This window comes from Cnephaeus nilssonii (assembly GCF_951640355.1).
Source record: "Cnephaeus nilssonii genome assembly, chromosome: 16".
NCBI classification, from domain to species: domain Eukaryota; kingdom Metazoa; phylum Chordata; class Mammalia; order Chiroptera; family Vespertilionidae; genus Cnephaeus; species Cnephaeus nilssonii.
This window is the reverse complement of record NC_137087.1, coordinates 21899700-21914551: the sequence shown is the minus strand read 5'-3', so window position 1 is coordinate 21914551 and position 14852 is coordinate 21899700. Positions and strand designations below refer to the sequence as shown.

Below are 14852 nucleotides of genomic sequence, written 5' to 3'. Positions count from 1 at the left end.
TCTTCTGAGTTTCTTTATACAAATATGAATATATACAATTTCCCTTCACTTTTTACACAAAAGCAAACATTGCATATACAGGTTCTATATCTTTTCCAATACATCCTGTACATCCTGCCTGTTAGCGATGGAATTGTTCTTGTGTGTTTTTTTCTGATAGCTGCAAGGTATTCTGTAGCTGTATCACAACTGAATTAGTCTACCATAGATGGGCCTGTGGATATTTTCAGTTACTTGTTTAAACATACAAAGTTGTCTCCCTGGCCAGGTGGTTCAGTTGGTTGGAGCATTGTACTGTACACCAAAGATTGCAGGTTCAATTCCTAGTCAGGGCACATACCTCGGTTGTTGGTTTGATCCCTGGTTGAGGAGTGTATGGGAGGCAACCAATTGATATTTCTCTCATCAATGTTCCTCTGGGGTGAGGATTTACCAAAGAAACCTAGCATACTAACATATGAAAGCATGTTATTATGTACATTTATAACTAGAATACATTCTCCAAATTGAAGTCGCTGTATCAAAGAATAAGCTGCATTTTTAATTTCCATAATTATTGCTAGACTGCACCATTTTCAGTCCAACCAGCTTTATATGAGACTGTCATCCCCACAAGTTCCCCTGGGTCCTAGGTGGTCAAACTTTTTTGTATTTGCTGTTCTGATAAGTAAAAAAATAGCTTAGTTTCGTTTCAATTTGCATTTTTCTTGAGGTTGAGCACTTTTTCAGTGTTTACCTCAGGGTGGTAGTGACGATTAAATGAGTGCTATACACAGCTAACCTTCATGGAATTGTTAGGTCGCAAAACCTCATTTTTGTCACGTTATCTAATCTCCATCACAATCTATACGATCCCTTATAAAAAGAAAATAAGTCCTCGCCTGGGTGACATAATTTCTCAGGATTGCTCTTCTCTTCCCCATCTTAGTGTTCAAGATTAAACAGAGATAGCAATTAAGCTGGTTTCTTTTCAACACTCATACTTAAGATGATGTTACATATATATTTTCAAATACAAGCAAAATGTTATTTTGAAAGCCACCGAAGTAGACGAAGTGAGCGTGGAGGAAGTGGGCCAGCTGGGCTGCAAGGGTTTAGGAAGGAATTTACAGAGGCAAGAGAAGGCCCTTGGAAAGCAAAGAGATCCTGAAGGAAGAGGGGCCTGGGCAGAGAGAGGGAGGGGCGGGGGGAGGGAGCAGGTCTCATTGGGTCTCTGGGGACTCTGTCCTAAGGGCTTGTTGAATATTTTTAAAATTGCTTTTTCATTATTCCATGCTTATTAACTTCATTTTCTTTTTGGTAATCGCTTTACTAAGACACATTTCACCCACCATACTAGTCATTAGTCATGTTTTGCCGTTCCTTTTTGACTTGGCCTGAATTTGGATTCCCCCCCCCCCCCCCCCCCCCCGCAAGTAGTGGTAAATCTGTTTACTTGGCCACTCAGTTTCACTATGAATGGCTGGTTTCACTATGAACACAGTTTCACTATGAGCAGCAAGAACAAGAGCAACCGTTTTCTTTTCTTTTTTAAAATATATTTTCTTGATTTTTTTACAGAGAGGAAGGGAGAGGGATAGAGAGTTAGAAACATCGATGAGAGAAACATCAATCAGCTGCCTTCTACACACATCCCACTGGGGATGTGCCCGCAACCAAGGTACATGCCCTTGACTGGAATCGAACCTGGAACCCCTGAGTCCGCAGGCCGAAGCTCTATCCACTGAGCCAAACCGATTAGGGCAGAGCAACCGTTTTCTTAGGGTACATGCTCACACACACTATTACATTTTTAAAATATATATATTTTATTGATTTTTTACAGAGAGGATGGGAGAGGGAGAGAGAGTTAGAAACATCGATGAGTGAGAAACATCAATCAGCTGCCTCCTGCAACCCCCCCACCCACCCACACTGGGGATGTGCCCGAAACCAAGGTACATGCCCTTGACCAGAATCGCTATTACATTTAATAAAATGTGTTTGTAAGAGTTCAGGGTTGATTTCTGAGGAAACAGAAGAGAAAAAGTTACTATCCCCAAGTGAAATGTAACATGTTAAATAGTTTTCTTAAAGTCTAGGTTTAGTAATTGGCAGTATGTAGAGCATGTTTCCCTGTAATTAGACTTGTAACTGACGCCCAGTGTTTTTAAAAAGCCATATGAGGTATAATTACATCATAAAAGGTCAGTTATGTGTAATTAAACTCATTTATTAGTGAGGATATATTGTGCTTTTGGCACAAATCTTGTTATCATTATTTTTAATATATCTTATTGATTTTTTTACAGAGAGGCAGAGAGAGTTAGAAACATCGATGAGAGAGAAACATCAATCAGCTGCCTCCTGCACACCTCCTACTGGGGATGTGCCCGCAACCAAGGTACATGCCCTTGACTGGAATCAAACCTGGGACCCATGAGTCTGAAGTCCGACGCTCTATCCACTGAGCCAAACCGGTTAGGGCACAAATCTTATTTTTAAAAATATGATTTTATTGATTTTAGAGAGAGGAAGGGAAAAGGAGAGAAAATTCAATGTGAGAAATATTGATTGACTGTCTCCTGCATGCCCCCACCTGGGGATGGAGCTCTTACCCGGTCATGTGTCCTGGCCAGGAATCAAATGCTCAACCAACTGAGCGACACCGGCCAGAGCTGGCACATAAACCTTTCAAGGAGCTCAAGATCTTCTCTGTAGAGGAATGTATCCATCAACGTTTCAGTGTGTTTGGATATTTATGTTTATAAAACTTGAAATAGCAAGTAATCAAAAAAAAAATAGCCTCCCCCTTTTCCTTTCTATGTCCTAGTGGTAAGTGTAGTTAGTATTGTAGCTTTATCCTACCCGCTTTTTTGTAGTGCTAGACAAATATTTGTGTGTTTGAATTAAAAGGCATGATAACATCACATCTGCGCCTTATTCATTGGGGTTGATATATTATGGCTATCTTTCCATGCAATCACTACATTGAAATATATAGTAATGTCTTTACGTTATGTCCTAATATAAATGTACCAACAGGTTGGTCACCCTTTCTTGAGTAGAAATGTTCAGTTACATTATAATTGGCTTACATATATTTCTATCTTTTTGTTTTTGCCATTTGGATGGATGAAAGGTGTTTATATGCATTTGCTTTTCTTCTCGCATTTAAGTAGGTTTTGATTCTTTGAATTTCAACTTGAGTGAATATTTCCATTCTTTACTCACTATGATTATATTGAATCATTTTCCTTATTAATTTTGTGGAGCCCTTTTACATGATTAGAAACTCTCGCCCTAACCGGTTTACTGTAACCACTATCAGTCTGTGGACTGAAGGGTTTGATTCCAGTCAAGGGCACTTACCTCGTTTGCAGGCCCAGTTGCACAGAGTTCCAGCACTATGTTGAATAAGAATTGGTAAAGTGGACATCCCTGTCTTGCTCCTGTTTTTGTGAAATGGTTTTAGTTTCTGCCCATTGACTATCGTGTTGGCTGTAGGTTTGTCATATATGGCCTTTATTATTTTGCGGTATGATCCCTTTACTTGTATTCCCACTTTGCTGAGAGTTTTTATCAAAAATGGGTGTTGGAATTTGTTGAATGCTTTTTCTGCATCTATCGATACGATTGTGTGATTTAGTCTTTCAATTTATGTGATGTATCACATTTATGGATTTGCGAATATTGTAGCAGTCTTGCATCCCTAGAATAAATCCCCCTTGGTCATGTTGTATGATCTTTTAAAATATATATAGTTTTATTGATTTCAGAGGAGGAGGAGAGGGAGAGAGATAGAAACATCAAGGATGAGAGAGAATCATGATCCGCTGCTTCCTGCAGACCCCCTGCTGTGGATCAAGCATGCAACCCGGGCACGTGCTCTGACCTCCTGGTTCAGAGGTTGACACTGACCACTGAGACACACCAGCCAGGCATGATCTTTTTAATATATTGCTGGATCCGATTTGCTAATATTTGTTGAGGATTTTAGCATCTTTGTTCATCATAGATATTGGCCTGTAAATCTCTTTCTTACCTGGTTTTGGAATTAGGATAATGCTGGCCTCATAAAAAAGAGCTTAGAAGTAAGTGTACCTTCCTCTTTGATTTTTTTTTGGAATAGTTTGAGGAGGATAGGTGTTAATTCTTTGGAATATTTGGTACAACTCCCCTGTGAAGCTGTTCGGACCAGGGCTATTGTTTGCTGGGAGTTTTATTATTATTATTATTATTGCTTTAATTTCATCAGTTGTTATGAGCCTATTCTTCCTAATTCAGTTTTGGAAGATTGTACTTTTCTAAGAATTTGTTCATTTTGTCCAGCTTGTTGGCATATAGTTTATCATAGTCTTTTATTAAAATCCTTTGTATTTCTGTGGTATCAGTTGTTACTTCATCGTTTTCATTTCTAATTTTATTTAGTCTCTATGTCATACAGAAGGAACCAATGAATGCATAAATAAGTGTAATAACAAATCAATGTTTCTGTCAAATCAACAAATTAAAAAAAAAAAAAAGAATTAGCCCTAACCGGTTTGGCTCAGTGGATGGAGCGTCCGCCTGCAGACTGAAAGGTCCCAGGTTCAATTCCGGTCAAGGGTATATCCCCAGTAGGAGGTGTGTAGGAGGCAGGTGATCGATGTTCTCTCTCATCCTCATCAATGTTTCTAACTCTCTATCCCTCTCCCTTCCTCTCTATAAGAAATCAATAAAATATATTTAAAAAAAGAATTAGATATAGTTTTTTCTCCTAAGATTGTTGTATACAATTGGATAATTCTTACATATTTTATATCCTGGATATATCTATTGCAATTCTGAATTCTGATAAGTTTTTAATAAATGCTCCTGGTTTCTCTGTGGAGTCAGTTGTATCATCTTTATTCAACAATACATGTCCTAATTTTTTATTTTCATTTTTTTCTCACCTTGGCATTGAATAGAACATCCAGTGCCATGTTTAAATGTTAGCAGTATAGAAGTTATCTTTCTCTTTGCTCCTGACATCGGTGTTTTAAATATTTCATACATTGGCTTTTAGTATATTAATAAGGTTGTACAATCATTATCATGTCCATTTTTAAAAAAATACTTTTTTATTGATTTTAGAGAGGAAGGGAAAGGAAGAGAGAGATAGAAACATCAATGATGAGAGATAATCATTGATCAGCTGCCTCCTGCTCCTGCACGCCCCACACTGGGGATCGAGCCCGCAACCTGGGCATGTGCCCTGACTAGGAATGGAACCATGATGCTCAACCACTGAGACACGTCGGCCAGTTCGAATATGATTTCTTAGTGGGTATAAGGTTTCTCTTTTGATGATGAAAATATTCTAGAATTAGATAAGTCAGTTTTTGCACAGCATTGTGAATGTACTAAAAACAACAGTAATGCACAATTTTAAATGATTACATTGAATTTTATTTTATTAGAATTTTATCTCAGAATAAATTTTCAAAGGAATTGTATCACTACCCACTCACCAGAATAACCAAAATGAAAAGACAGAAAATACTAATTGTTAATGAGAATGTAGAAGAATTGGAGCTCTCATAATTATTGGCTGAAAGTGTATTGATAACCATTTTAGAAAAATTTTTGCCCTATGTACTAAAGTTGAAGATATACGGACATATTCACCCACTCTAGCACCCAGCATTTTCACTCCACACAATGCATATAATAAAACTATAGGAGTATACTTGTAATAGTCAAAAACTAGAAACAACTTAAATGGGCATCTACAATTGAAAGATTAATATAACGAATTACTATACAAAACCATGAATTACAAGTGTTCTTAACAAGTTGTGAAGTTCCAATGGCTCGTACTGAGATATTTAAATGGATAACTCTCACAAATATAATTTTGAGTGAATGGCAGTCAATTATGTAGTTTAATAATAAGCAAAAGAAATCTATGATGTCAAAGCAATGGTTTGCCTTGGCACTGGAATGATGACTGGAAGGATATTTCTTGATTGGATTCTTGGCATATAGGTGTTCTTTTGGGAAAATTCAACATTATATACTTAGGATTTATACATTTCCTACTTCAGTGCACTTTGCATTAAAATAACGGAAGTTGGCCATTGAATGGTACCAATTTATAATTATTTTAAATTTTCATTTGGAAAAACATGAATAGACCAAACAATTAAATTAACAGGCAAGAGAGTATGATAGTTTCTACTCCCCCCCCCGCCCCCCCCTTTCTCTCTACCTACCTCTTATTGGTATTTTATGACTTCTCTGAACATGTAAAAGTGAAAATAATATTCTCTGGGGCTTCACATTTATTTTCTCTTGAATTGTTAAGTTCCAATGGCTCTTATTGAAATATTATATGGGTAATGTGAATATTTGCTGTGTTTGTTTTACAGGCAGATTTTAAAAACAAAACAGTAAATGGCCCCAAGTCAGTATCCATGGACTACAGTGGATGTGGTCATGGGGAAGAAAAAAGCTTGGAACTGAACCCACATCCCCCTGAAAATGTAACTGAAAATGACGCAAGTATGACAGGTATTGAAGTGGAGAAGTGGACGCAGAGCAAGAAATCCCATTTAACAGATCACGTCAAAGGAGAGGTTACGGCAATTGTGACAGGAGGGGAAAAACTGGGAAACTCTGAAGATGACATGAAAGAAGTCCTCCCTCAACCTCAAATTTTGTTTGCACAAACGGTAACAAATGGCATTAAAAATGTACACTACTTACCAACGGAAACAGATGTGTCTTTTAAAAAATTCAACATTGAAGAATGGGACAAGGTGTCTGAAAACAACTCCTGTAAACCCTCGCTAGACACTGCAAACCAGAACAATGCCATGAGCTCCGCTGCTGCTAATGCAAGCGATCATCTTCCGGGGAGAAGCGATGGCTTAGTCTTCCAGGAGCCTGACTCTGCGTCTTTTCCTGATCCTGCAGATTTCAGCTGCAAGAGTCCTACTAGTACACCCACTGAAAGTGATCAACCAAAATCTCTAGAAGATATACCAAGTACAGAGCCAAAACATGGATCTCCAGTTCAACAAAATCTTCTATCCCTAGTGACAGACAGGACATTAACGCAGGAGCAAGTGGATGTTATAGAAGCTTTGGCTCAGCTTTCCGGAACCCCTGCAGGAAATTCCTCAACATCGAAGTCTGAAGAAAACAAGCAGATGTCAGCTAGTGTGCTTAATAACTATACAGCTTTATTCTGTTCTATAAGAAAGGACCTCCAAGAACGGTTTTTGCAGGGGGCACCTCAAAGCCTTTTCCATTGTCCATCTGTAGAGAAGCAGAGTTCAGGCAACACGGTGCTGTTCAATGGCCAAAGTAGCGTTTCCGTGTCACATAACAGCTCAGCTACTGACCAAGTATCCACGAAGCCACAGGAATATTCAAATGCAGAAAATTCCACGTCTCTTTTTACACCAAGTTCTAGTTCATCTGAAAGGGACACCAATAAAAATGCTGTTCAAAGTAGTAGTATTCTTGAGAGCTGTTCAGGAAATTTGCACGAGTTGCCACCCACAAGTGATGAATTGGGGTCCTGCAACCAGTTACTGGACAGCAGCAACAAGTTGGATTTAAAGGATGATCCATCATCCTGTCAAGAGACAGTTCATAGTCAAATAGAGGAAGATGTTGCTACACAGTTGACACAACTTGCCTCAGTAATCAAATTCAGTTGTCCAAAACCAGAGGAAACAAATGAAGCAAGTACATCAACAAACCTTGTGTGTAATGTGCAAAAACACAGTCAGGAGAAGAACAAAATAAAACCGAAACCACGGTCCAGTGTAAAAAATAATCATGGCTCATCAACAAAGCAAAAGAACAAAACCCGGAAAAAGACAAAATCTACTCCATCCAGAGAACGGCGGAAGAAGAAGCCTGCGGTCACAGGTTGTCAAGAAAATGGTCAGAAAAAGCAGGAACAGTTGTCATCTGAGTATAATAGGTTACATGACATTTGGATAGCGTCTAAATTTCAAAGATTTGGTCAATTCGGTCCACGTGATTTCCCTATTCTGTTGGGGAAAGTTCCTCCTGTAACTCCCGTACGGGCACCACTCACTCCAAAAAAGTCAGCCTCAAAACACAAGAAATTATTTCCTCCACTTGCTCAGATAAAATTCGAGCGAAATTATGAAGTAGAACAGGAAGAAATGATGAACGTTGATCCGTTGGATTCTCACTCCATCTCCCATTTACAAACCGAATCCAATGGGCAGGCGTTGACAGGAGAAGTTCCTGATTCTCAGGTACAGCCCATCGTGCATGTCAATCAGAAAGCTCATCCTTCACTCCAGTCCTCCTCTCCCACTAATCAGTGTGCTAATGTGATGGCTAACTATGACCAAACACAGTTCCAGCAGGATGCTGAAGAGCAACTTATGCATCCGAGCCTGCCAGCTTTGCCTAGCACCTCTCATGAGACCCCCTCATCAGACCCAGGACAAGTTCTCAGGAATGTAAATGTAGAATGTTCAGGTGGAATCACAGTGGTTTCGACCACAAATGAAGAAGACGTCTCTTTACCTAGAGTTGGAGCATCCGAAGTTTCCCCAGTAGAAAATGCACATAATTTTCATAATTATGCTATGAACTTTTTAACTAATTCTACAAGAAACCTGCTGTCTACAACAAAAGATTCTGAATTGCCAAGCTGCAACTGCCTTAGTAAGTGCATGTGTATGTATGGTGTGTGTGTTTCTTCTTTTACCTACATTTAATTGCCCCCAGTCGTGACCAAATCATGTTTTGTTTGTTGTATTTTACATATGGCATTTTGTCCCTATTCATATTCTAGCTAAGGTGGACTACATAATTCTACACTACACATTTTTCTGTCAGACCTTTAATGATGCTGCTCAGGTAAATTGGAAATTCAACTCCTAATCAGGAAACTTTCTCAAGTGGAAAATTAGCTGATTTCACTCAAGGCTAAATGTCTCCAATTGTTTATTCTGAAGATCATAAGAATGAATTCCTTTTATACTTTATTACAGTTTATTCCTATATTTAAAAAATGCCTGGCCAGCGTGGCTCAGTGGTTGAGCGCAAAAGGATTTCAAACCTATAAGCTTTTTGCTTAAAAAATATTTTTTTTTATTGTGAGATATAACATGCATACAGAGAATGTAAAATATATCTACAAACTAACAAATGACCGTAAAAAAAATATTCTGTAATTGCTACCCCCAGTCAAGAGCTATAACTGGGATATTTCTTTTTTAGTGCCTAGTGCTTTTATGCTCTGCAATATAAAGGGTCTGCCTGCACAGTATATGGGAAAAATTCATCATACTGACTAGTTGAAGAATTTGCAAACCTTTTGGAGTTTTAAAATATTGAGTTGTTTCTCCTGGCCATTGTGGCTCAGTTGTCAATAGTCACCATCTGTTGCTTAAAAATCTGAGGTCAAATATTAAAAGTTATTTTCTGAATGTCATGACAAATGGAAAAAAACATCTGTAAAGTTTATACACCTGAGATAGTCTAATGCTGCCCTGTGCACAGCTTCAATGGGATGATTGTCAAGTTTGAAGACTCTTTCCTTACACATAGTAACTAGTCACAGTGTAGGAGTTCAGACAGCGAGGCATCCAAGTTTATTGAGTATCTACAGTGGTCACGGAATTGTGTTTTCCTATAATAATTACATGTGAGGTTATTGTGCTCATTCTATAGAAATAGGAACTTAAAGAAGATAAACAAAAAGCAGATTCACTCAGAAATCATCCCAAGTGGGACCATCACATGGAAGGGTAAAGGATTTCCCTGGAGGTATTATGTTCTAGTAAAATAAGGGTAATAACCTCTATCTAGGTCAGGGTTCCTAAAATTTATCACTATTGGCATTTTAGAGGGAATAATTCTTTATTGTAGGGAGACATGCATTGTCACGGTTTAGTGGTATTGCGGCCTACACACACACACACACACACACACACACACCCCTGCCCAGTTGTCACAGCCAAAAACATTGTCAAATGTCCCACCAAGGAAAATTCACCCTTGATTAAGAACCAGTGTTCTAGATAACTAGTAATAAATTGAAATCTATTCAATATGTCTTGGTGGAGAAGCCACAGAACTTAACCCCAAGTTGTATTTGGTGCCCAATCAAAATAGTTCAGTGATGACATTTCGGTGTAGGCGGGTACACCCAGGCCAATAATAATTCCACAGTGATTCTAGTTAGGCATGATTCAAGACACCAAGTTAGAAACACTGTTTTCTAATAAATCTGTAATTCACAAAACTTCAAATAGTACGGAATTGTGATGCAAACATCTTCTAAAAATAAAGCTTGTTACTGTTTTTCTACATGAATTAACATTATACTGACTTTAAATTTGTTTTAAATTTTTTACCTTAAGAATTCTTAGATTTTTAGTACACCTGAAACTAATACAAAATAATAGAATTTATACTGTAATTAAAAAAAATAAAAATGTTGTTTTAGAATTTCTTTGATTTTTTTACAGTGATTGTAAATATTATTGTATTGTTTTAATAGCTTTATTGTTTTCCACCATATAAACATCTCCTAACTTATTTAACCTATCACTTATTGACAGATGTTAAGGTTTTCTCTCTTTCGATATTACAAATAATTGTAACTAGGAACATTCTTGTGTACATTTGCATTATAAATACATAATTGCGCAATTGTAGACTAGCGCAGATCCTTAGTAGTGAAACTGTTGGGCTCAATTAATAGGATTCTGAAACCATGCTTTTAAATATATTGTTCTTGGATAAATTTGAATTTTGTACCTCAATTATTAATAGATTTCTTAAAAGCAAGAAATTAAGAGAATAAATATGACCCACGTCTTAAAATATATTTCCCCCCTCTGATTCTCAGACGAAAAATGAATTAGGAACATAAAGTTAATAAATTCAGGGCTCATTGCCCTAGATATTAATAGACAAAGCTTACCAAAACCTTGTTAAGATTCATTCTTCTGAATTGGAAAGAAAAAAAACACCCCAAAACTATAAATTAGCTCTTCCTTGCCCCTATGAGGTTCTGTAAAACTTTGGGTCTAATAATCTTATTCCTTCCACAGATCGAGTTATACACAGAGAAAAAGGCCCATATTATACGCACCTTGGGGCAGGACCAAATGTTGCTGCTGTCAGGGAAATCATGGAGAATAGGTGAGGAAATATGCTTCCCTGTTAAAATCATTATTGTGGACCAGACTCAATGCAGAGGAATTATCTCTGGGAATAAACATGAGATGAATGGAACACCTGCAGGAATATGAGATGGATGTTTCTTAGGGCCCAGGACGAGAATCGCTTCCTGGTGTCCCTGCTCAGCCACTCATCACAAGAGCCATTGGGCACTCAACAAGACACTCAAAAAGCAAGGCTGTCTTCGTTAAATTAAAAAAATTTTTTTCAGAAATATTCGGTTTTTTATATTATTGCATAATAATAGTAGAAATAGTTCAAATTACCTCCATCAACACCATTAACATTCTTTTTGTCTGTCTGGGAGCCAGGCCACTTTTAAAGAGTGATATTTAAGGATAAGTAAAAAACTGGATATAACAAAATATCTGCCACATGAAACTAAGTTTTTAACAAAAATAAATAATGACGAGAGTTTGATTTTTGTACTTTTATAAATCCATATCTTATGCACATTAAGATGTTAAAAAGTATATATTGCAATTATTTTCTTTTCACTGTGTTTTATACTCAGGTATGGGCAAAAAGGAAGTGCAGTAAGGATAGAAAAAGTAATATATACCGGAAAAGAAGCGAAAAGCTCTCGTGGATGTCCTGTCGCTAAGTGGGTAAGTATTTTGTATTTATACATTTCTCAAATTGGATTTTTCCATGTATAAAACTTTGTTCTCATTGATTTTAGAGAGAGAAGGGAGAGGAATAGAGAGATAGAAACGTTGATGAGAGAGAAACATCAATTGGCAGCCTCCTGCCATAGAGTTTACATATTTATGGTTTTCCAGTTTATTTCTCTTGTGTATCTGAGATGTACAATCATGTAATTTATTCCCCTTTCCAAATTTTATACTTTTAATTTCTTTCATTTCATATACTTAGTCTACCAGACTAACTCCAATTTTATATTCTTTATTTTGTTCGTCTCATTAGTGAGAACTTTCCAGGGGTTTCTCATAATGATTGAAAGCCCTCTCTGGGAGGGGAACATTTAAACTGAGATCTGAGTTTGCAAAGAATACCCCCAAGAATGTAGGGAAGAGCATGTATAAGCAAAGAACATGTGTAAAGGTCAAGGAAGGGAGTACATTCCTCATTAATCTTAGAGGGTGAGTGAAGTTGAGGAGGTAACAAACAGAAGCAGGTGAAGGTATAAAGGTTGGTAGAAACCAGGGCATGAATAGTTTCATAGGTCATGGTAAGGAATTAGAGTTTTAGTTTACACACAACATAAAGCCTTTGATGTATTTTAATTAGGGGTGTGTTATCTCACTGATTTATGCTTTTAAAAAGGGCATTCTAGGAAGGTAATTGATAAGGTCTGGATTAGTTACCTGTTGCTTCTTAGTGACAGTTTGCTAGTGGCTTCATTTCCTTAAAATACATCTTAAAGTGCTTTCTCCTGTCAGAGCATCTTGGTTTCCCCAGAGTGAATCAATAAAGGATAACATGGAGGAAGCCACAATGTCTCTTGTGACATGAGCCTTGGAAGTGGCTACACAAGTAAGCCCTATTCCAGTGATGGCGAACCTATGACACGCGTGTCAGCACTGACACGCGTAGCCATTTCTGATGACACGCGGCCGCATGCCGAGGATGTAACATTTGCTGCTCCTGAGGATGAAACATTTGCGACTAGAGTCTTGGAGTTAGTTTTTTCCTCAAAGTAACATACTACCCGAGTTATGCTCAGATTTTTGGCGAAGTTTGACACACCAAGCTCAAAAGGTTGCCCATCATTGCGCCTATTCCATGCAGGAGGAACTATGGAAGGGCATAAAGACCAGGTGGTGGTGATTATAGGGGACATCTTCGAGACCGCGCTAATGTAGTATTCTGACATGTTGATATTTAGTCATTTTCACTAAATATCAACATGTCAGAATACTACATTGGCCCAGCCGGTGCTGCTCAGTACTTGAGCATCAACTGATGAGTTGAACCAGGGGTTCGAGGTTCAGTTCTTGGTCAGGTTGGCTTGATCCTTGGCATGAGGCGGCTGATCAATCAATGCATAGGTTATGAGGTCATTCCCCAGTGTAGGAGGCAACCAATGTTTTTATCTCTCTTTCCCTCTTTCCTTCCTTTCTGAAATCAATAACAATACGTTTTTTTTTAAAAAAGAATACTACATTCATCGGCTTAGTTAAATATATCTATCTCAGCCCTATCCAATATATCCCATACCTACTACATCTATCTACTTTAGTCCTGTCTTTTCTACAGGGGAAGCCCTTGACTTTGTCAATCTTTATTTACAAAATAATGCACATAGTACCTTGCACATTTGCTTAATTAAACAGCAGGGTTTTATTCTCAATATTTGGCACTGATGGTTCAATGTTCATTATCTATACAGTATATGTTCATTATTTCTGAGTCCTGTACTTATTTGTCTGTTAAGCAGCAAAGGGTAAAAATATCCTCAGGTTAGCCCTGGCTGGGTGGCTCAGCTAGTTGGAGCATCATCCTGTACACCAAAAATATCCTCAGGTTATGTCAGCAAGCTTTCCTTGGACAGAGTGATCCAAAAAGAACAGGGAAGCTGGATTAAGTTTTGGGATTTTTAAAAAATATTTTTTATTAATTTCAGAGAGGAAAGAAGAGAGAGATAGAAACCTCAGTAATGAGAGAGAATCATTGACTGGCTGCCTCCTGCATGTTCCCCACTAGGGATCGAGCCCACAACCCGGGCATGTGCCCTTGACCAGAATCAACCTGGGACCCTTTAGTCCAAAGGTCGATGCTCTATCCATTGAGTCAAACCAGCTAAGGCAGTTTTGGGATTTTAAATGATCCTTCCTGTCTTTGAAAACTTCTGTAATGCAATAAGAATACTTACATTGATAGAATTTGGGTGTGTATATATATATATATATTTTTTTTTTTTTTTAATTAAAACATACTGTATGGGGTCTGCAGCCTAAAGATTTTGATAACTTTCTGTTAAAGTCCTCTTTTGGTATAACTCTTCTTCAAGGGTTGTTAGGTACAAAGAAGAGTATTTAGTACTTTTCAATGCAGCAGCTGCAGCAAAATTAATTTCTTATTTTCCTTTTGCAATATTCAGATTATATGGAATATTTTGATATATAGTGATATATATCTGGCCCTTTTCACAAAGACAATCCAGGGATAAGGAATTAAATAAAGAACATTTGCTTACCAACTTAAAAATTTTGATATTTACTAATGACAATTCAAAAGTATAATCTTGATCACAAAACCAAGCGTTAATTCTACATATCTGTCATAATTAATGAAGTAGGTGTCAAATGAAGATAGATGTTAGAAAAACCATAATGTTAAACTTCTTGCAAACTTTCCAACTTATCTTATTTAAAATGCTTATTTTGGCAATTTACCCAATAAATGTTCTCTTATAAAAAATAAATATTCGCCAAGGCCGGTTTTGCTCAGTGGATAGAGCGTCGGTCTGCGGACTGAGGGGTCCCAGGTTCGATTCCGGTCAAGGGCATGTACATTGGTTGCGGGCACATCCCCCGTGGGGTGTGTGCAGGAGGCAGCTGGTCGATGTTTCTCTCTCATCGATGTTTCTGGCTCTCTATCCCTCTCCCTTCCTCTCTGTAAAAAATCAATAAAATATATTTTTTAAAAAAAGTAAATAAATAAATAAATAAATATTCATATTGCTCATTGTTAGT

The 14852-nt window shown here is 37.5% G+C and overlaps 1 protein-coding gene across 3 annotated transcripts in view; it reads left to right on the top strand.

The window, feature by feature from the left end:
- Positions 1–14852, top strand: part of TET1 (tet methylcytosine dioxygenase 1) — a 113044-nt gene that overhangs the window by 68770 nt on the left and 29422 nt on the right. For all 3 annotated transcript variants that reach the window (XM_079793631.1, XM_079793633.1, XM_079793632.1), the window contains 3 exons: positions 6375–8664; positions 11064–11154; positions 11708–11801. In XM_079793631.1, the coding sequence (XP_079649757.1) occupies positions 6375–8664; positions 11064–11154; positions 11708–11801 (2475 nt within the window). The remainder of the gene's footprint in view (positions 1–6374; positions 8665–11063; positions 11155–11707; positions 11802–14852) is intronic.